At 49.7% G+C, this 21,154-nt stretch overlaps 1 protein-coding gene across 1 annotated transcript in view; it reads left to right on the forward strand.

Moving 5' to 3' along the window:
* The window catches only part of LOC141162056 (uncharacterized), a 539,567-nt gene that overhangs the window by 39,421 nt on the left and 478,992 nt on the right, over positions 1-21,154 (forward strand). The window contains exons 4-6 of the mRNA XM_073647724.1: positions 10,706-10,776; positions 14,496-14,664; positions 15,050-15,187. Of these exons, the coding sequence (XP_073503825.1) occupies positions 10,706-10,776; positions 14,496-14,664; positions 15,050-15,187 (378 nt within the window). The remainder of the gene's footprint in view (positions 1-10,705; positions 10,777-14,495; positions 14,665-15,049; positions 15,188-21,154) is intronic.

Here is a 21,154-nt window from a genome sequence, read left to right on the forward strand (position 1 = left end):
CCTGTCCAAAGCAAACCCCTTGCGTTGTCCTTGGGCGTGGCTGCAAGGGTAGACTAACTACTTTGGGCCGCAAGGAGGCCACGCCAGACAGGTTTTCTCTTCCGCGGCCGTCTTCACAAGAGGCACCAAGGTGCAACTATCTACAAAACTGTTCCGGTTATCCAGTGTCCATAACCTGTTAGTCCAAATAAATCTTCAGGGTAACTGAGAAACATAATTAGTAACAGGCAACAAACATAAACCATAAACATTTTTCAATAAACAGTCAACTTTACAGTGCATTGGTTTAGATTCTCCAGCGAGCGGGCATCTGACCTCTAGTGACTCTAGTGGACCTACGGAGCTCACTAACTGGGTCTGCACTACAGGGTGTAGGGGATGTTATAGGTAAGCTGGGCAGCTGTCTGCGCACTCTTTGGCTCACTAGGGGCACGGCAGGCTCACTACTAGCAGAGGGTTGATCCTCCTGTACTGCTGGTGTGGACTCTTCTGCCTCTTGGGCCGGCTGCTCTTCCAGCTCTACCGGTTCCTCTGTAGGCACTTGCGGGGCTGGCTGGAGAAAGGTGAGGACGGGTACCACGACAGCGCCGTTTACTTGTGTCCAAGACCGGGGGAAGTCTCCGAGTACGGTACTGATCATTTCTTCCCTTTCCTCTGCGGGTTGAGGGTTTTCTTGATCTTCTTCAGGGCTTTGCAGCTGCTCGGGACACTTCTTCAGGTGGTCTCTGGAGACAATGGCTGTGGTTTCTCCTCCATCCTTACTGATTACGCAGATTTTTGGGTTCTCATGGCTTGATGGCAGTACGGTGTACGGGTCCTTCTCCCACTGGTCGTCCAACTTGTGGAGCCGCCTCTTCCTCTTCAAGACCTGCTCTCCAGGTACCAGGGGAACAGCGGGAGCATACTGGTTATAAGCCTTCTCTTGCCTTTCTCTAGCTTGAGACAGACTTCGCTCGACGCTCTCCTGTACTTTCCGATACTGCTGCTGCCGTTCTGTATCCCAGTCTGCCTCTGGCGAGGTGTCCTCAGGCGTCAGGACTCCCATATCCAGGTCAATAGGCAGCTTACCAGGTCTTGCTCTCATTAGGTAAGCCGGGGTACAGTTGGTGGAACCTACAGGGATGTGGTTATACAGGTCCACCAGATCGGGCAGTTTCTCAGGCCACAGACTGCGTTCTTCCAGGGGCAATGTTTTTAGCAGATCTATCACCACCTGGTTCATCTTCTCGCAGAGTCCATTGGTTTGAGGGTGATAGGGCGTTGTTCTTATCTTCTTGCAGCCATACAGGTTGCAGAACTCCTGGAAGACCTCCGCTTCAAAGGCTGGTCCTTGGTCTGTCAACACTTGGTCCGGGTACCCGTGTGGACGGCAGAAGTGCTGCTGGAAGGCTCTAGCTGCTGTTTGAGCCGTTAAGTCCTTGACCGGGACCACCACCAGGAACCGGGAGTAATGATCTACGATTGTGAGGGCGTAGACATACCCAGATCTGCTTGGAGACAGTTTCACATGGTCCAGGGCTACCAGTTCCAGTGGCTGTCTGGTGATGATGGGCTGCAGGGGAGTCTTCTGGCTGGCTCGGTCTTTTCTTCTCAGGTGGCACGGGCCACAGTCTCTGCACCACCTCTCGATGGCTCCTCTCATGCCTACCCAGAAGAACCGTTCACGCAACAAGAACTCCAGCTTCTTCCATCCGAAATGTCCTGCTCCGTTGTGGTATGCCTCCAGAATCATAGCCGCGTCTCGTCTTGGGACCACTACCTGCCAGGTCAATTCATGTGTTCGAGAGTTAACCATTCTCCGGCACAACTTCTCCCTGTAGAGAAACAGCTTACTTTTCTCCTTCCACAGTTGCTTGGTCTCCTCCGGAGCGTCTGGGTCAAGACTGGCATCGGCTTGGGTCAGCATTTCCTTCACCAGATGGACTGCGGGATCACTGTCTTGCGTTTCTGCCCAGTTGTAGTGGGGCAAGGGATTGAACTTCACGGAGCGCCTGTCCTTCACACGGTGGGAATACAGGGTAATCCCATGACGGTGGAACGCAGGGAGTTCGACTTCTTCCAGATCTTCTGGATCTTCCCCTACGTCCGGTAAGTTCGGCATTCTAGACAGGGCATCCGCGTTGGCATTTGAGAGTTGGACAGGCGGGCCATCCATCTCTGTTCCAGGGCACCGAGCCTTGCAGTGTCCAGGTGTGTCAACGGGTTGTTATCCGTGTACACGGTGAATTTGGAGGAGGCAAGGTAATGCTTGAAATGTTCGGTCACTGCCCACACTACTGCCAGGAACTCCAGCTTGAATGAGCTATAATTCTCAGGGTTCCTCTCCGTGGGCCGTAGCTTTCGGCTGGCGTAAGCGATTACCCGTTCTTTCCCTTGCTGGATCTGGGACAGTACGGCTCCTAGCCCGATGTTGCTTGCGTCCGTGTGGAGGATAAAGGGCTGGCTGTAGTCTGGATATGCCAGGATTTCATCCCCCGTGAGGGCCATCTTCAGCTGGCAGAAGGACTCCTCTTCCAGCTTTTCCCACCTGAAGGGCGGCTTCTGGTTTTTGGCTTTCCGAGATTGACCTATCAGGAGGTCCTGCATAGGGGCTGCCATTTTGGTGAAACCGGGAATGAATCTTCGGTAGTAGCCTACCAACCCGAGGAACTGCCGCACTTCCTTTATGCTGGAGGGTCTTGGCCAGTCCTTAATTACGGTGATCTTATCTGGGTCGGGAGCCACTCCGTCAGCACTCACCACGTGTCCCAGGTACTGCACCTTTGGTTTCAGGAGGTGACACTTGGAGGGTTTCACCTTTAGGCCGTAGTTTGCCAGAGCTTCAAACACTTCTGCCAGGTGTTTCAGGTGGTCCTCGTAGGTCTTGGAATAGACGATGACATCGTCCAGGTATAACAGGTCCAGGTATAACAGGACCGTCTCGAAGTTCCGGTGTCCCAGACAGCATTCCATCTACCGTTGGAAGGTTCCTGGTGCGTTGCAGAGCCCGAACGGCATGCAGTTAAATTCACTGAGACCCATCAGGGTGGTGAATGCGGTCTTCTCGCAGTCCGCCTCTGCTACAGGAACCTGCCAGTACCCGCTAGTGAGATCCAAATTAGAGAAGAAGTTAGCAGATTTTAATGCAGCTAAGGACTCTTCTATCCTTGGTAACGGGTACGCATCTTTGTGTGTGATACGGTTGACCTTCCTGTAGTCTACACACATTCTCATGGTGTTGTCTTTCTTTTTCACTAAGACTAGTGGAGCTGCCCAGGGGCTACAGCTGTCCCTGATTACCCCAGCCTCCTTCATGTCTCTAAGCATCCCCTTGGTGTGTTGGTAGTGTGCCGGGGGTACGGGTCGGTATCTCTCCTTTATGGGAGGATGGTCTCCCGTGGGGATGTGGTGTTCTACCCCCTTTACTCGCCCGAAGTCTAGCGGGTGTTTACTAAACACTCTCTCGTACTCTCGAACAACCCGATAGACTCCCTGTTTCTGGTGTGAGGGAGTGGAGTCAGTACCCAAGTGCAGTTGCTGACACCAGTCCTCCATTGGTTTCTTAGAGCCGTTACCTTCCTCTGGTTGAGATGGAGGCAAGGGTTCCACGGCCTGTACAGAATTCTGGTTTATGGTGAACAATTTGGCTAGCGTGGCATACCGGGGCAGGTATACTTCTCTCTCCCCGATATTTATGATGCGAACGGGCACCCTCCCATGGCGTACATCGACCACCCCCCGTGCTGTCAAAATGGTGGGCCTACTGTCTGAGTAGACGGGTTCTACCATTGCTTGGTAGTCTCTACCTCTTAGACCAATAGCTGCCCGGCACCAAATCATCATCTCACTTTTTGGGGGCATGGCAATAGGGAACGGGTCACACATTCTCACGCTACCTATCTCACCACCAGATAGTTCCACCTGTTGCCGCTTCATCAGTGCCCGGATCTCTTTTTGGAGCACACGCTGCTGGCCGGAACTGGCGTTCTTGGCAACCTGCTGTAAAATGAGAATCACCTCTGCAAGACAATTTTCAATCACATTAGTTCCCAAGGTTATTCTAGGGTGACTCTCATGACGGTCTATGTCCACTATAATCAGTCCTTGTGCCGCCAGTTCGACTTTACCGATCTTAATGGTCACCTCTTTGAATCCCACCTGTGGCACGGGCTGACCATTGCTGGCGATGATACTCAGGTCGTCATCTGGGTAGCGGGTTATGTCCGAGTCATTCCAGTACTGCTTGAAGAGCACGTACGGGATGGTGGTGACCTGTGACCCGGTGTCTAATAGGGCACTCATAGGAATGCCATCCAGTACCACAGGCAAGATTGGACGTCCCCCTACGTATTTATCACGCCAGTTCGATGGGCCTGATGATCTTATGCCTGGGGGTTGGCCCTCTACCCCAGGTTGTGCCCGTTTAAATGACAGTACCTTGCCACATGTCCGGGTTGATTGCAGCGGCGGCAGATGGGTCGTCCGTCCTCGTTGTATCTGTCGCTGGGTCTTCCTCTGGCCGGTGGGGTCCTCCTCAGTCGGCGCCACGGGACGTCCTCCGGTCCGGATGCCAGCTGGATCTTTCCTGGAGAAGAGACCTGTAAAGACTGCACAGTTCTGGTTAACGCTCTTAGTCAGCTCTTGGACCTGATGGTGCAGGTCTGTAGCCGGGTCACTGTTTAAAGTCTGCGCATCAGCTCCCACAGGCCCTGCAGACAAGGGCGCCGTCTCCTGGTGGTAAGTGATAGCAGGGCGCCTGTGGGTCACAGCGCCACCTGGTGCCGGTTCTCGGAGCACCCGGATGGCTCTGTCCTTGAACTGTGCAAAGTCCAGGTCAGGGTCCTGTAAGGCCATTGCCCGCAACTGGGTTCGGTGGGCATTGCACAGTAGACCCTCAATAAATTGTTCAGTCAACAGCTTATCTTCATTTCCCACGTTGTCAGGGTCTGCCTGCTTAATGGCTCTCAGGGCCTCTTGTAGGTTTAGTGCATAGTCTCTTATACTCTCATGTGCCCGTTGTTTGCACCCATAAAATCTGAGCTTTATTTCGGCTGAGGTGCGGGTGTCAAATGTGTCTTTCAGCCGGGTTAGTATTTCTCTGACAGTCCTCTTCCTCCCAGGTGGCCAGGACTTTACCTCCCTTTGGGCTGCCCCGATTAATTGGGCCACCAGGATGCTCACTTTTTGCTCTTCTGTGAGGGGGTACACCTTGAAGAGGCTATCCAGTCTTTCTCTAAAGTCATTTAGGGTATGTGACTCCCCTGAGTACTGGGGTAGCCAGGTTGCCCCCGGAATATAGGGCATGGTGAATGGCATGACTGCTGCAGCGGTTGCGCTGGCGGTGGCTGTGGCAGTGGAGCTCCCCTCGGTATCCGGCATCCTCCTCCCCCCTAGTGGACCGTGGCCTACCTTGCGATGCTCTTCTTCCGTAGGCCGCGGCTCCGCAGTCGATCGTCGGGGTTGAGGACCTGGCGTCGCGCTCCGATGACGTCAGCGTCGCTCTTCCTCCCTTCCAGGACCTTGCGCAGCGTCAGAGCGTGGGGCGGAGAGTGGGGCGGAGCTTCGGATTTTGCGCGCTTTCGGCGTCCACGCCCCTCTTCTTCCCGTGCGGCGTCCCGAAGATGGCGTCCGAAGGCGGGAAGCAGCTGCGGATGGCGGGAAGAAGGCAGAAGACGGCGGGAAACGGTCCAAGATGGCGTCTGATGGCGGGAATCGGCTCCGGGTGGCGGGAAACGACTCCGGACAGCGGGAAACTTCACCACAGGTAAGTATAAAAGTCTCTTTTTCAGGCGCGCAGTACCCGGTGGTTGCGGGCACGAAATCCTGCCGACTACGCCAAAGTTGACGCGCCCCCTGGGCCTGTGCTGTTGCTGCTGTGCAGGGGGAATACCCGGAGCTGGATCGCTGGGGGTTGTAGTTCTCCGTGGCGGTGACCCGGTCCGTGCCCAGGGCGGTCAAACCAGTGGCAGTCTAAATGTTGTAATAAGTGTCCGACTACGCCACCCGTGGATTGCGGTCAGTGGGGACCGCCGCTGCGCTGCCGACCGCTGAGGCTGATGTTGGTTGCGCAGCCGAGTATGGGATAACTCCCCACGGGAGGAGTATTGCCTCAGGGCAGCTAATGTGAGAGATGATGGGAGTGATGGTGTGAGGGTCCCAGTGCTAATGGTGCAGGAGCGGCAAGGAATCACAGAGACGTGTGGTGCAGTTCAGGGTCTTTACTGATGGTACAAGGCAGACCCTCCCGGGAGTACTGGCTAGTATAAGGGGCCTGGTCAGTCTGCGAGCAAGCAGGAGTTCCCCTGGCCAGGTGGAGTTGTAGGCCTCCCCGTTAATCTGCACTCTTCCTGGCTACCTTGCTGTCAGCGGTTACAAGTAGCCCACGTCCCTGAGTATACCGTGTGGTGCTCACCCGTATGGCTGGTGACTTGGGGCCTTCTGTTAGCCTCCGCTCCTGGATGGCGGCGCTGGTCCCTTCTTTGTGACTGAGCCTCCGGGCTTCTATGGCCAGAGGACCTGGAATCCCCTGCCGGTTGGTTTCTGCTGCTGGGTGTATATCAGTCCCCACAGCCTCGGACTCCTGTGTCCGGCTTTAGTATCTTCGTCCAGGGCGAACTCTGCTCAGCTCCAGCCCCTGGACTTCTGCTACTGCTCCTACCGAGCTCCTAGTTCTTCCTTTCCCTGTGTCTGGAACTGAACTGTCTAATCCCGCCCCAGACCCAGTTTATAAGGGCAGATTCCTCCCCTCCCAGGTCTGGGCGGACCGTGTTGCATGTTTAGGGATCCTGACCAGAGAAACCTCCCACTTGCTCTCAGACATAATATCTCTATTACTGTGGCAACCAGACCCCTGGGGTGTCACAATGCCATACTACAAAGCCAAAGAGGCTTCATCTTGTCGCTGTACAGACTCTGTTCACACAGCTTTGTCGCACGTAAGAGAATGCTATTTGAACATTTTGGTAATTTGTAGTATCTTTTTCTTTTAGATTGAAGGGCGACGTGGGTTGGTTAAATATCTTTATTTGTTGCTCTTTAAAAAAAATTTGACTTCTGCATTAAAGAGGTTATGTCAAATTTCACTATACCGTCTGTACACACTATTAAATAGATCTTAGACCTGATGAGACCAGTGTATATTCTTTGAAACTTAATGAATGTCAGATTGGCCAAAGTGCTGTCATAAAGAAATTGTGTCAGTGAGTGATAGCTACAAGTGGGGCCTTAAATGCTAACATTTTGTACCATCACATAGGAACTTTTATGGGGCATTTTCACAAGTCAATTTCAGAGCACTAAACAAGCGCTGATTGAATATATTCAGGCATTTTGGCGCTTGTTTACACAGGCTGATGAATAATAATGGGAACAGAATGATTGCTAATACACACATCCTGTGTTTTCGGGGGACGATGTACTGTCGATAATGATACATTTTGTTCCGGCATAATGGAACCAATCACCCAATGAATGAGCATTTTTCTCGTTCGTTGAGTGATTGCTGACTAGTGTTGAGCAAATTGGTTCGGCATTTCAAATTCGTGTTTGGGGTGCCGACTTGTTCGCGCCAAAAAATCGACTCTGCCCACGAACATCCCTGATTTGCCCCGCTGTCACGCAGATGTTATCTGTATGACAGCATGGCAAATCAGGAATGTTCATAAGCGGATCCGATTTTTTGGCGCGAACAAGTCAGAACAACGAACACGAACCCGAATTTGAAATGCCGAACCAACTCACTCAACACTATTGCTGACATGTTTTTACCTATGAACACTTGTCTGCATTGTGGGCGTTTAAAATATGGATACTACACACACACACACACACACACACACACACACACACACACTGCATATTATACACAAACTGCATGTTACACACATTCTCAAACTGCATGTTACACAATCTGCATATTACACACTCGCACTGCATATTAGACACACTCACTGTATGTTACACACACACTGCATGTTACTCATAAAGGCTCTATAACACACACAAACACATACACACAATGCATATCACACACACTGCATGTTATACACAAACTGCATCACAGCATGTAACACATACACACACATTCTAGAGGACATGCCAGGCTCTCTCCTCCTCTTAATTTCCTCCATACTATCTCAGCGTGAAGAACCTTTGGTGACATGACTATGATGTCACCAAAGGTCCTTCTACCCTTATAACCTCAGAAACTGCACTGATAATGCAGGGCTTGCATTATCAGAGCAGTTTGTGGCTTGTAAAGGATGGCAGATACTTTGGCCGTTAACCACTTTTCCCTCGCCTAACGTCAGCCCTGAGATTAGCTTCAGAATCCTAATATTAGGCTGAGCATTTTATAACTCCAGCTATAGAATGAAAAAGCTCATGAGTCCGAGGGTATTCACTCTCAGCTCACCCTGCCTCGCTGACAGCTGCAGCTTGTACTGAGCAGTGTAAGATCTCAGCTGTAGGAGGGACACTGAGGTTCTGTCAATCAGGCTAGGTGGGTAGAAATTGGGTTAAAGTTTCATGAAGGATTGTACAGCCTTTCTGATATGGATTATCAAAATAGATACACCAGTCTCATTGGGTTCAAGAGGTCTATTTAACAATATACAGTACAGACCAAAAGTTTGGACACATCTTCTCATTTAAAGATTTTTCTGTATTTTCATCACTATGAAAATTGTACATTCACACTGAAGGCATCCAAACTATGAATTAACACATGTGGAATTATATAGTTACCAAAAAAGTGTGAAACCACTGAAAATATGTCTTATATTCTAGGTTCTTCAAAGTAGCCACCTTTTGCTTTGATGACTGCTTTGCACACTCTTGGCATTCTCTTGATGAGCTTCAAGAGGTAGTCACCGGAAATGGTTTTCACTTCACAGGTGTGTCCTGTCAGGTTTAATAAGTGGGATTTCTTGCCTTATAAATGGGATTGGGACCATCAGTTGTGTTGTGCAGAAGTCTGGTGGATACACAGCTGATAGTCCTACTGAATAGCCTGTTAGAATTTGTATTATGGCAAGAAAAAAGCAGCTAAGTAAAGAAAAACAAGTGGCCATCATTACTTTAAGAAATGAAGGTCAGTCAGTTGAAAAATTGGGAAAACTTTGAAAGTGTCCCCAAGTGCAGTTGCAAAAACCATCAAGTGCTACAAAGAAACTGGCTCACATGAGGACCGCCCCAGAAAAGGAAGACCAAGAGTCACCTCTGCTTCTGAGGATAAGTTTATCCGAGTCACTAGCCTCAGAAATCGCAGGTTAACAGCAGCTCAGATTAGAGACCAGGTCAATGCCACACAGAGTTCTAGCAGCAGACCCATCTCTACAACAACTGTTAAGAGGAGACTTTGTGCAGCAGGCCTTCATGGTAAAATAGCTGCTAGGAAACCACTGCTAAGGACAGGCAACAAGCAGAAGAGACTTGTTTGGGCTAAAGAACACAAGGAATGGACATTAGACCAGTGGAAATCTGTGCTTTGGTCTGATGAGTCCAAATTTGAGATCTTTGGTTCCAACCACCGTGTCTTTGAGCGACGCAGAAAAGGTGAACGGATGGACTCTACATGCCTGGTTCCCACCGTGAAGCATGGAGGAGGAGGTTTGATGGTGTGGGGGTGCTTTGCTGGTTACACTGTTGGGGATTTATTCAAAATTTAAGGCATACAGAAACAGCATGGCTACCACAGCATCTTGCAGCGGCATGCTATTCCATCCGGTTTGCGTTTAGTTGGACCATCATTTATTTTTCAACAGGACAATGACCCCAAACACACCTCCAGGCTGTGTAAGGGTTATTTGACTAAGGAGGAGAGTGATGGGGTGCTACGCCAGATGACCTGGCCTCCACAGTCACCAGACCTGAACCCAATCGAGATGGTTTGGGGTGAGCTGGACCGCAGAGTGAAGGCAAAAGGGCCAACAAGTGCTAAGCGTCTCTGGGAACTCCTTCAAAATTGTTGGAAGACCATTTCCGGTGACTACCTCTTGAAGCTTATCAAGAGAATGCCAAGAATGTGCAAAGCAGTCGTCAAAGCAAAAGGTGGCTACTTTGAAGAACCTAGAATATAAGACATATTTTCAGTTGTTTCACACTTTTTTGTTAAGTATATAATTCCACATGTATTAATTCATAGTTTGGATGCCTTCAGTGTGAATGTACAATTTTCATAGTCATGAAAATACAGAAAAATCTTTAAATTAGAAGGTGTGTCCAAACTTTTGGTCTGTACTGTATGCGGCTTGTATTGAGAAATCTGCTGACACATCCACTTTAAGCCCTGTGTAAACCGATACTAAACAGCCTAATGATTAGAAATAACAAACAAAATAACCCACATTTACTAATGCTCTCAAGACAGTATCCTGTATGCAATTAGACAATTTATATTTTTTTTAATTTAAGTTATCACAACTTTTACTTGATTTACTTTATCCTATTAGCTTGTCCCTAAATACTGGCATTTGCCATTAATAAATCTGGCGCCTTGTTAGCCTTTCCAAAGCCACACCATCCTTTCTGAACGTTGCGGAAAAGTGTTCCATGACAATCATACATCTGTTCTTTTTGGTCTGTATTGATTTTTGCCAAAAAAAAGGAAGCAGAAGAGGTACAGATATTTCTTTACTGTACATATTTCAATTTCTTGTGTAGCTACATCACATTCTAGACTGTATCATACAATGTGTTCTTTTATTTTGTCTTTTTATTTTTTTAGATACACAATGCCTACTTGAAGGCAAATTTGACAACACATCAGGATTCACAAAAGGAATTCCATGAATTAAGGTGATAAAAGAAGGAACACAGTATACTGATTTATATTCTTATCATAGAATGAATGAAAGACAAACAGATTGCACAATATGGGAAATACGTGACTGACCTATGGTCTACCAATCGTTAGTTTCCTTTTACAAAAAGGGAAGTGCTGATTGGTAATGTAAGAGAATTGGTTCCGAAGTCAGGGCAGTAGTCCCGCATCGCCAACATGGTAAAGGGTTATGTCTTATGGGTGGTTTTATGTGATAAGGAGGCTTTTTATAAAATAGAAGTATTGTATGGTATACCCCTTTAAATAAGGTCACAATGTAGTGCCATTTGGGGTTTGCGTGATTTTACACTTCGGGATTGCAAAAAGATACAGACGTACAAAGAGGTAATTGTAAAACTTTTCTAACAAGGAGGCAATGAGCTTGAAAGTACACAGTCTTATTGGAGACAAGATACTTGATGGTTTCATATTCTTACATGAAGCAACAGCTTGACTTGAGCAAAGGAAAAACAATTTGCAATTTACTGACACTTGAAAGAATATTTTGACACTTGTGATAATTTAAAGAGTACTTATCCCCAATCTGTTTTCTTATATTTTATTTAAGAATAGAATGGGCAGCCTCAGACTGGTGAATTTTCTAATCATCACCTATTGAAAAATGAGATACCAAGTGTCCCTAATGCCCCCCTAAAGGCCCCGACTTTCTAGAAAAAGTTGAGTTTGAACTTCCGGGTTGTGGGATCTGACATGCAGAGCAGGATCCCTCAATCCTCCATGGCCCTTCTAGCTTTGAAAGAGCAAGATCTCGCTTTTTTGCACTAATCGAGAAATGCCGCATACTCTACTAAGCTGTTACCAAACACTAACTTCTCTAATAATGTTACTGTTTGGTAACAGCTCATTATACTTTGTGGCAGCACTGATTTGGTGTAAAGAACGAGATCTCACAAAATCTTGCTTTTTCACAGCAAGGAGAGCTGAGGATGGTTGTTAGGTTATGCTCTACATGCCCTGGCATCCCACAACCTGGAAGTTTGGACCTGACTTTTGCTAGAAACGCAAGTCCTTTAAGGGACATTAGAGACACTTGGGACCTCTTATGTTGATAGGTGCTGTTTAATAAAATCACCAGTCTAGGGATGACTGCTCTTTTCTTAAATAAAAATGGCAGCCCAAAATTGGTGTTAGGCAATCATTAAAGGGACTCTTGTCAGCACAGGATGACTGTTCAAACTAAGTACCACTGCTCGGTGCTCCACGGCGGGGACTATCATTTAACTATACCTTCACACCTGCTTGTTTTTCCTCATTCTCCACCCCCTTCTTCCTTGACAGACAGGGCTTCATAGAGCCAGAGAAGGGAGGAGATAAATGAAAACTAAGCAGGTGGGAAGTTGTATTTAAATGATTTGCGCTGCCATGAAGCACTGCTGGCACTTTCCTCAGCAGCACCTCCATCACTTCACAATAGTCTCTGTGGCAAAATCCCAGTAACTCAGCACACACACTTTATGTCAGTATCAACCTCCATCAGTCATCTCTTGATGGTTGCTACAGCTGCAGTAGCTGGACTGGTAACTTTTCACACTCTGCCCTTTACAACCGCGGCCTGACAGTCTCTTTCTCACATGCATTAGTCTCCTAGCTTTCTCTAACATAACACTCAGACCTCAGTATAAAGACTCTTTTGGTGTGGCTATATCCATGTTCATCTATGGTGGCTATTTCTTTACCTTAGTTAGCTGGTGGACTCTTCACACAGGTTGCAGGGTGGTTAGTCTCCTCCATCTGGAAAAACTCCAGTATAGTCTGGAGATTTATTGCTTCTCTGTAGCCCTATCTACCCATGGAACCGCCTCACCCCCCACCTATAGCTACCTATAGCATTGGCATTTTCTCACTACATCCTGCTCTTGTGCTTATCTGCACTGATTGTACGTCTGACAGGAAAGTCGTCCCCCCACCCCACCCAGTTATGCTTTTTGACATTCCAAAAGGAAGCATTCTGAGCCGATCCACCCTGACCAAACACTCTCATCTTCAGCCTAGTGTGCATTTAACTTTTAGAACACAGTGTAAAGCCCACACCCACTAATGATGGTCCTTCAGACTCTTGACCTGCTTACCCAGTGACACTGCAATAGGTATTTCTTGACCTTGTGGTGCATCGCCCCTGAAACCTCTAGAAACATCATCACTAACTCACAAGTTTACATGGTGTCTCACGTCCATCAATCGCAAAAAGATAATAACATTATTTTTGTCACGTATTCCATAGCATTGCTATAACACACCTAACTACAACGGCAAATTACTACCTACCACCAGCATATATTTACATGATGTTGGATTTTCATGAAATTTACATAATAGAAACATTACTTTGGTGACCATGTGGTATTTCCACCATAAGAAGGTCTTTTTTTGTTGTTTGAGGGTGACTTTAATCTGTATAGTGTTACACACACCCCGCCTAAGTTCAGATAGGGGCGAGACCGGTTACATGAGTTCGTTAGAATCCTGGGGGAACCGTTACTCAGGGCGACCATAGGCTGCAGCTTCTCTCAGGCACAGGACAGATTTAATTGCTGACCAGACACATTTGACAAGAGTCCTCAGAAACGGTAGAACAGTAACATTTAATGAGGCCCGGCCAGTGCAATTTAAGTGTCTCTTTAAGCAACAGGCTCCAGTAACAATAGTACAATCTCCTTCGCAGCACAGCAGTATACAGTCTATCCAGTAGCACACTACAGCACAGTTTTAATGCATACACAACCAAAGGCTTTTCCTTCACAAGGACTCAATAGTACACATCATTCTTTATCCTGCATGGAGATGGAGGGGGGGGAGGGTGTGATGAGGGAGATGATCCCTATGACAGGATTCCTTCCAGTCCTTATCTTTCTGCCAGATAATACTCCACACTGTTAGCTCAGGGAGTCTATCTGACCTTTGTTTAGATTCCCTCCTGTCCTGAATTCTGTTCCCTTGCCTTCTGTGAGATGCAGATCATACACCACCTTTCTCTTCGGCTCTAGCCAGACAGTAAAAAATTTCCCCACAATCCCCCTGGGTCTCTGCTAAAACACTCCCTGTCTCCTGTGACTGTATTAACCCCTCTAGTTGCTGGATGCTTCTGGAGCACAACACTTCCTGTCTCCTGTGCTTGTGTTACTTCTAATAGTTGCTGGATGCTTTTGAAGCAACAGCACTACTACTGCATATCACAATAGCATAGCATGAGTCTAATAGCAGTGGCGTAGTATATCAACATTGGTGGTGCACCCCTACCATCCACTTCTCTTAAAACATCCCTCAAACATGTCTGGAGTATAGCTGCTGGCAACATTGTGCCACCCCTGTATTACTGCTACCTTCTTGGGTCTCTTATGTTTTTGGAAATGTTTCCTCCTTATATAAGTGACCCAGAAATGCAGCAATATTAATCAGCAGTAATATGGTGTGGGATAGCCTGGAGGGCCACGTGGTAGATAGGTGTAAAGAAAGATGGATGGGTAGATAGATGGATAGATCATAGACCAAATGTAGACCCTGTAAGTAGATGCGATATGTTCTGTTGAATGGTTTCTTAGAATCATTTCTTAAAAGGGTTCTCATAAATGACCTATCCCACGGATAGGTGATAAGTGTAATTTCTGGGGGAAGAAAACCTTTAAGATGACCAGCGCAAGTGCATGTAATCATTTTTCTTGTTTGCTGATAACAGGGACCATCTAGAAAAGCATCCTCTTCAGTTTACATACATCGATGGGAAAATCCCAAAGATATGTCCAGTGCGAGAGGAAAAAACATGGACTCTCAATGTCAAGCGAGGAATCCTGAGCGTTCTGCAGGGTAATCTTAAAACACCTTCAGCTGGACGGACCATTGAAGAGGTAACATATTCATCTGTGAAATGGGTCTCTCTCTGTTTACTGCACTCTCATTATATTAGCAATGTTGGTCCTCTCGTCCATCTTTCTTCTCTCCTACCCCCAGGCCTTCCATGTTTTCTTCATCACTGTAGGACACTTGTATTTCTGTTCGGCATTCTGATTATTCCTGCATCTGTCTGTGAATTTGGGACACTGGAATGAGCACTGCAGCTGTATATTCCAGGGGGATCACATTTGGAGTTAGCTGAATGACTCCGCTGTGTACATGTCTCATGGCTTTGCAGCAGATGTTATTAATATGCACATAACTGGAGTATTTCATACTTTTTGTGCTATAGATGTGACAGTAAATGGTAACTGCAGTAGTAGTTCTTTTTCTTTGCAGGTTGATGTTTTAGGAAAATGCCCAACAACATATGAGTTCAGAGGACAATCTGTCTGGAAGAAAAAAGACTTGACTCAGTGTACAAACAGGATATTAGGATCCACATCGCTGAAATCGGTTGCTCTTCCTGGTAAAACCGTAAGTATCTGACATGTTCTTTTGCAAAAATAAGAAAGGTCTCAATTTCTTGAACAAATATGGTGTGTGCCATGATTTATTAAAGGAAATCTGGTTGGAAGGTACACTGACCAGTTTGGTCATAGCAAGGGATGCACCAAGGGCCTGTGTTAGTTTGAACAGTCATTTTGTACTCTCAGACTCCCTTTAAATGAGTTTTTCAGGACTTAAAGGGGATCTATCAGTAGGATCAACCCTCCAAAGCCGTCTATATGGGCATGTAGGTCATAGGAAGTTGAGTAAAATGATACCTTGATATCTGAGATCCTATGTTTTATTCCAGAGCAACTCACATTTTTCTTAATTTGTAAATTAGCTGTTAAGATCTAAGGGCGGGATATAGATCTCCCTGACAATTTACCTCCAGAGCTTATGTAGCACCCCGAGGACTCGGCTGCTACAGGGGTATTGCACCTCGATCCAGAGGTGTGGTATTCCACTCCCGGGTAAGGATGGAGTGTGGGACTGAGCTCAGCTAGCTGCATGCACTACACTCATCCCATTTCCGGGGGACAGAACAACGGTACTCCCACCAGATAGATGTGCAGGTACGACAGCGTCTGTCCCTGGCTGGAGTGGGAGGGGGGGAGGAACATCCCAGTAGTGTAGGGGCAGATAGGGGAGGGACTCTGGGCATAGAGGTAGGAGCCCATTGGGTGCTAGTCACCTGGGCTCACACATAGAGGGAGTATATATGGTGGGCACCATCTAGAGACAGGGAGAGCTGAGAGCTGAGGGAGTCAGAGGGAGAGTTCAGCCAGGAGGGCTGACAGGGAGCTGTGGCTCCGGCTGGGCCCAGCTCCAGGGCCAGGCCTGCAGTGGAGAGGAGGAGGAAGAGAGGCCCAGAGACGCAGGACAAGAGGGAACCCTGAGATCCCAGAAGTAAACCAAAAGGGTGAAGGGTTGGCAGAAAAGGGTACCAGAACCCAAACTGGTGGAGGCTAATGATCCTCAGCCAGGAACCGGAGGTCGTGGTCAAGTTTTGGCGCGACCCTCACCACATCCACCAGGAAGGCACACCACGAATAGGGTCAGGAAAGCCAGAGAAGGTTTTACCACCAAGAGGCCCGAGGGAGCCGGACAAAGGTGGATCCCTGGTGGGAACGGCCAGTAGGAAGGAAGAGAGGGGAGCTCAGGACCACGCTCTGGACTGCTTGGGAGTTGGCCGAGTCCCACACCTGGTGGACGCAGCACGGCTCGGGTGGTCACTCAAGGCCGGAGTGACCGGAACAACACCTGTGAGTAAAAACCCTGAAACTGCATCGCATGTCTCTGAGCTTCCTTGCTGCACCATCACAACCACCATCTTCCACATCTGCTGCCCTGAGGCCATACCCCTCCCGTTGGGGGTTATACCATCCTTGCTGCACAATCCTACCACCGGCCTCAGCGGTCTGCTCTGCAGCGGCGGCCTCCTAGCCGCAATCAACGGGTGGCGTAGTCGACACTTAAACAACATCTACAAAAGACTGCCACACACTTAGTTTGACCACCCTGGGCACGGACCGGGTCACCGCCACAAGGACTACTACCCCTATCCAGATCCGGCTCCGGGTGTCCCTTGAACATGGCCCAGGGGGCGCGTCAACTTTGGCGTAGTCGGCAGGATTACGTGCCCGCAACCACCGGGTACTGCGTGCCTGAAGAAAAGTTCACATTTACCGTAAAAATGAGTCTCCCGCCAATTCCGGAGGGTCCCCGCCATCGGACGCCTTCTCGGATCGTTTCCCGCCGTTTGCCCGCCATCTGCAGCCTTTTCCCGCCATCCACGGAGTTTCCCGCCATTAGGAGACGATTCCCGCCATCTGAGACGATTTCCCGCCCTGGCAGAGCGGACGCCATTATGGGCGTGCCAGAGGGTGGCAAGAGACCACCTCCCATCGTGGGCCTGGTCCCAGAAGAGCGCCAAAAGCGGAGACCGCCCCCACCAGCAGAGACTGCAATGATAGAGATGTCCATCAGAGCGAGGGGTCTGCCCCTGAAACTGACAATCACCAAGTTGCCCCAGGACCGCCCTCAGGATGGGCGGATACAGAACAAAACCAAGAAGATGGGTGCAGCCTGGAGGAGTCTGGAAAGATCGCACCCGGAGATGGAGGGAGAGTCAGGCAGCACCGACCCTCTGGTCAGGAGCCTGTTGCAGGCCGCCACCCCAGAAGGCCTGGTGGAGATCCTGGCACAGCTCCCCAAAGATCGGGAGCATGCACAGACCGCGCTGTAGGGCTTGGCTCGGAAGATGGCCCGAGTGCAGCAAGAAGTGCTGACAGAGTGGAGCAGAGAAATGGCCCTGCAGGCTGGAACCCGCCAGCAAAGGACGCCACCCGGGACGAGGAGTCTGTCTGCCTCTGAGGATGGTGCAGGAGGGACGAAGGCCGGAGACGACGCCGTGGAAGGAGCTGAAGAGATGGAAGCAGGTAAAGGGGACGTTACTACCCCAAGCCTAGAAGCCGTAAGCCTGCCCCAGCTGCCCGTCGCAGAGCCCGAAATCCCACCGACCGTGCCCATTGCTGCACCGCCACCGCTCCGAACTAGGCCTCAAGCGGCAGGAGCCGCGGCCACGCCCCCTGAGACGTCACGCGCCTTAACCCTGAGCGCGGCCAAGCAGGAAATGCCACCGGCCTGGTCGCAAGGCCGAGTGCCCCCGGGCGCCGCCGTCTCCACAGTACCCTTCACCTTTAAAGTGCCACCGGCCTGGTCGCAAGGCCTGGTGAATCCGGGCGCCGCTACCACCACCGCGCCCTCGACCTCCACAGTGCTGCCCCTAGGCGAAGACCTACTTGTGCAACATACTTGCCCGGATGGGCAGCCCTTTGAGTGGCCACCGGAATACCTCAATCCCCGATTCCGGAAGGAATGGCCCCTGTGTGAGCCCCTGATCCCGGCTCCGGCACCCGCCAAGATTACCCCACTCCCGTTGGAGGAGGCGCAGTTCGCATGGGACCCCACCGGTGAAAACCTCATGGGGTTCACCCAAGAGACCCGGGCGGCCGCAGCCCAGCGTGCGGAGTGCTGCCGACAACAACTGGAGGTCTTCAACAAAGAACGGTGAGAGAGGCGGATCCGCGAGGAGCGGCTGCAGGTCCAGAGCGCGGAGCAGAAAAGCCGGACCCGGAGAAACCCCCGTGCAGCCCACGGTCCCCGCGCCACCGGGACTGTAATCAAGTTCCAACTGGAGCACGGCTGGGGCTTTATCAGGGATCACAAAACCCCCGGCGACATCTTTGTCACCCGCAGGGATGTCGAATCTCACCTGCCGGAGGGACACCGCGGACGTGACCTTTACCTGGGTGACGAGGTCACCTTCACCCGGCATCAGTGTGCAAAAGGACCATACGCCCTTCATGTGCACCGGCTGACGGAGGAAGAACTGCGGTATGAGGAGGAACAAAAGGACCCGGACGGGTTTGAAGATTACCCTCAGGAGGAGATAAGGAGAGGACACTGCTGCTGAAGGGAAGTAGCATAAACTGAAACTGTATATAGTTACCCGTAGGGGTACTTTATATGATGCAAATCAGAGTGTGGTCCCCGTTGGGACTAGTGTGAACTGTTTGCTGTGTGTCCCTATCCCTGAACAGGCTGAGGACTGTGAGCAGCCATCCCTCTTCCCCACAGGCTGAGGACTGTGAGCAGCCATTCCTTTTCCCCACTGGCCGAGGACTGAGACCGGCCATACCCTGTAAATAGTTGCGCTTCCTGAAGCGCCCCCTACCGGTTTTATAGGAAGAACTGATTTTCTTCTAGCGACTGTTGCACTTTACCCGGTCATAAGTTGCACCGTGACCGGAGGAACAAGAACGTTTTATATGAAAAAGTTTATATTGCTACAATAATATATAAGTTACCTGTCATATTATATTCTGATAATGTTTTATAATGTTTTATATGTTAGTATGTTTTAAAAAAATTTGTATGTTTTGGTATGTTTTATTCTTTTACAGCCCGAGGACGTGCTGTGATTTACCAGGGGGGAATGTAGCACCCCGAGGACTCGGCTGCTACAGGGGTATTGCACCTCGATCCAGAGGTGTGGTATTCCACTCCCGGGTAAGGATGGAGTGTGGGACTGAGCTCAGCTAGCTGCATGCACTACACTCATCCCATTTCCGGGGGACAGAACAACGGTACTCCCACCAGATAGATGTGCAGGTACGACAGCGTCTGTCCCTGGCTGGAGTGGGAGGGGGGGAGGAACATCCCAGTAGTGTAGGGGCAGATAGGGGAGGGACTCTGGGCATAGAGGTAGGAGCCCATTGGGTGCTAGTCACCTGGGCTCACACATAGAGGGAGTATATATGGTGGGCACCATCTAGAGACAGGGAGAGCTGAGAGCTGAGGGAGTCAGAGGGAGAGTTCAGCCAGGAGGGCTGACAGGGAGCTGTGGCTCCGGCTGGGCCCAGCTCCAGGGCCAGGCCTGCAGTGGAGAGGAGGAGGAAGAGAGGCCCAGAGACGCAGGACAAGAGGGAACCCTGAGATCCCAGAAGTAAACCAAAAGGGTGAAGGGTTGGCAGAAAAGGGTACCGGAACCCAAACTGGTGGAGGCTAATGATCCTCAGCCAGGAACCGGAGGTCGTGGTCAAGTTTTGGCGCGACCCTCACCACATCCACCAGGAAGGCACACCACGAATAGGGTCAGGAAAGCCAGAGAAGGTTTTACCACCAAGAGGCCCGAGGGAGCCGGACAAAGGTGGATCCCTGGTGGGAACGGCCAGTCGGAAGGAAGACAGGGGAGCTCAGGACCACGCTCTGGACTGCTTGGGAGTTGGCCGAGTCCCACACCTGGTGGATGCAGCACGGCTCGGGTGGTCACTCAAGGCCGGAGTGACCGGAACAACACCTGTGAGTAAAAACCCTGAAACTGCATCACATGTCTCTGAGCTTCCTTGCTGCACCATCACAACCACCATCTTCCACATCTGCTGCCCTGAGGCCATACCCCTCCCGTTGGGGGTTATACCATCCTTGCTGCACAATCCTACCACCGGCCTCAGCGGTCTGCTCTGCAGCGGCGGCCTCCTAGCCGCAATCAACGGGTGGCGTAGTCGACACTTAAACAACATCTACAAAAGACTGCCACACACTTAGTTTGACCACCCTGGGCACGGACCGGGTCACCGCCACAAGGACTACTACCCCTATCCAGATCCGGCTCCGGGTGTCCCTTGAACATGGCCCAGGGGGCGCGTCACTTATATTAAGCAGGTTGTCCATTACACAGACAACCTCTTCTCAATCCGTATGTTTCTCCCTTTAATAATCACATCACTCATACTCATCTCCGATGCCAGCGCCATTCCAGCGGTATCAGCACTGTCTCTCCTAGTGATCATGTAACAGTGTGATGTCACGCAAACCCTGCAGCCAATCAGTGGCTGATTGACTCTTCCTACCTTCGGACATATCACATACATCCGAAGGAAGAGAGAGAGCAGCACAATGACTTCCTCCGGATGTAAACGATTTGTCCCAAGGCTGGGAGAGTGAAGCAGTCACTGATTGTCCGCAGTGCTCACGAGATATCACACTGTTATGCGATCATTGAGAGAGACAGTGCCAACATTGCTGGAATGGTGCCGCCACCGAGGTGCGTATAATTGTTTTTACTTTAAAAGTAGGAAACATACGAATTGAGACAGCCCCTCGGACAACCCCTTAAAGGAGGTGTTACCAGTATGAGACATGTATAACTGACAATCTGCTCTCCTGATCTACATGTCTCACACTGGTAAATGTGATTTAAAAAGTACTTATATTAAATGTTATAATTTAAAGGGATCTGTCTGGGGTCAGACTCTTTTTTTTGACCCAGTATTCTCTAAGGCTGTGTGCACATGTTGAGTATTTGCAGCAGACTGTTGGCAGGAAAAGCGCTTCGTAAAATACCGGCGTTTTTTACTTATTTTTTTACTATTCATTTGAATGGATGAA

Source organism: Phyllobates terribilis, unplaced genomic scaffold (assembly GCF_046119375.1).
Source record: "Phyllobates terribilis strain yellow unplaced genomic scaffold, ASM4611937v1 Scaffold_9__5_contigs__length_417890890, whole genome shotgun sequence".
NCBI lineage: Eukaryota > Metazoa > Chordata > Amphibia > Anura > Dendrobatidae > Phyllobates > Phyllobates terribilis.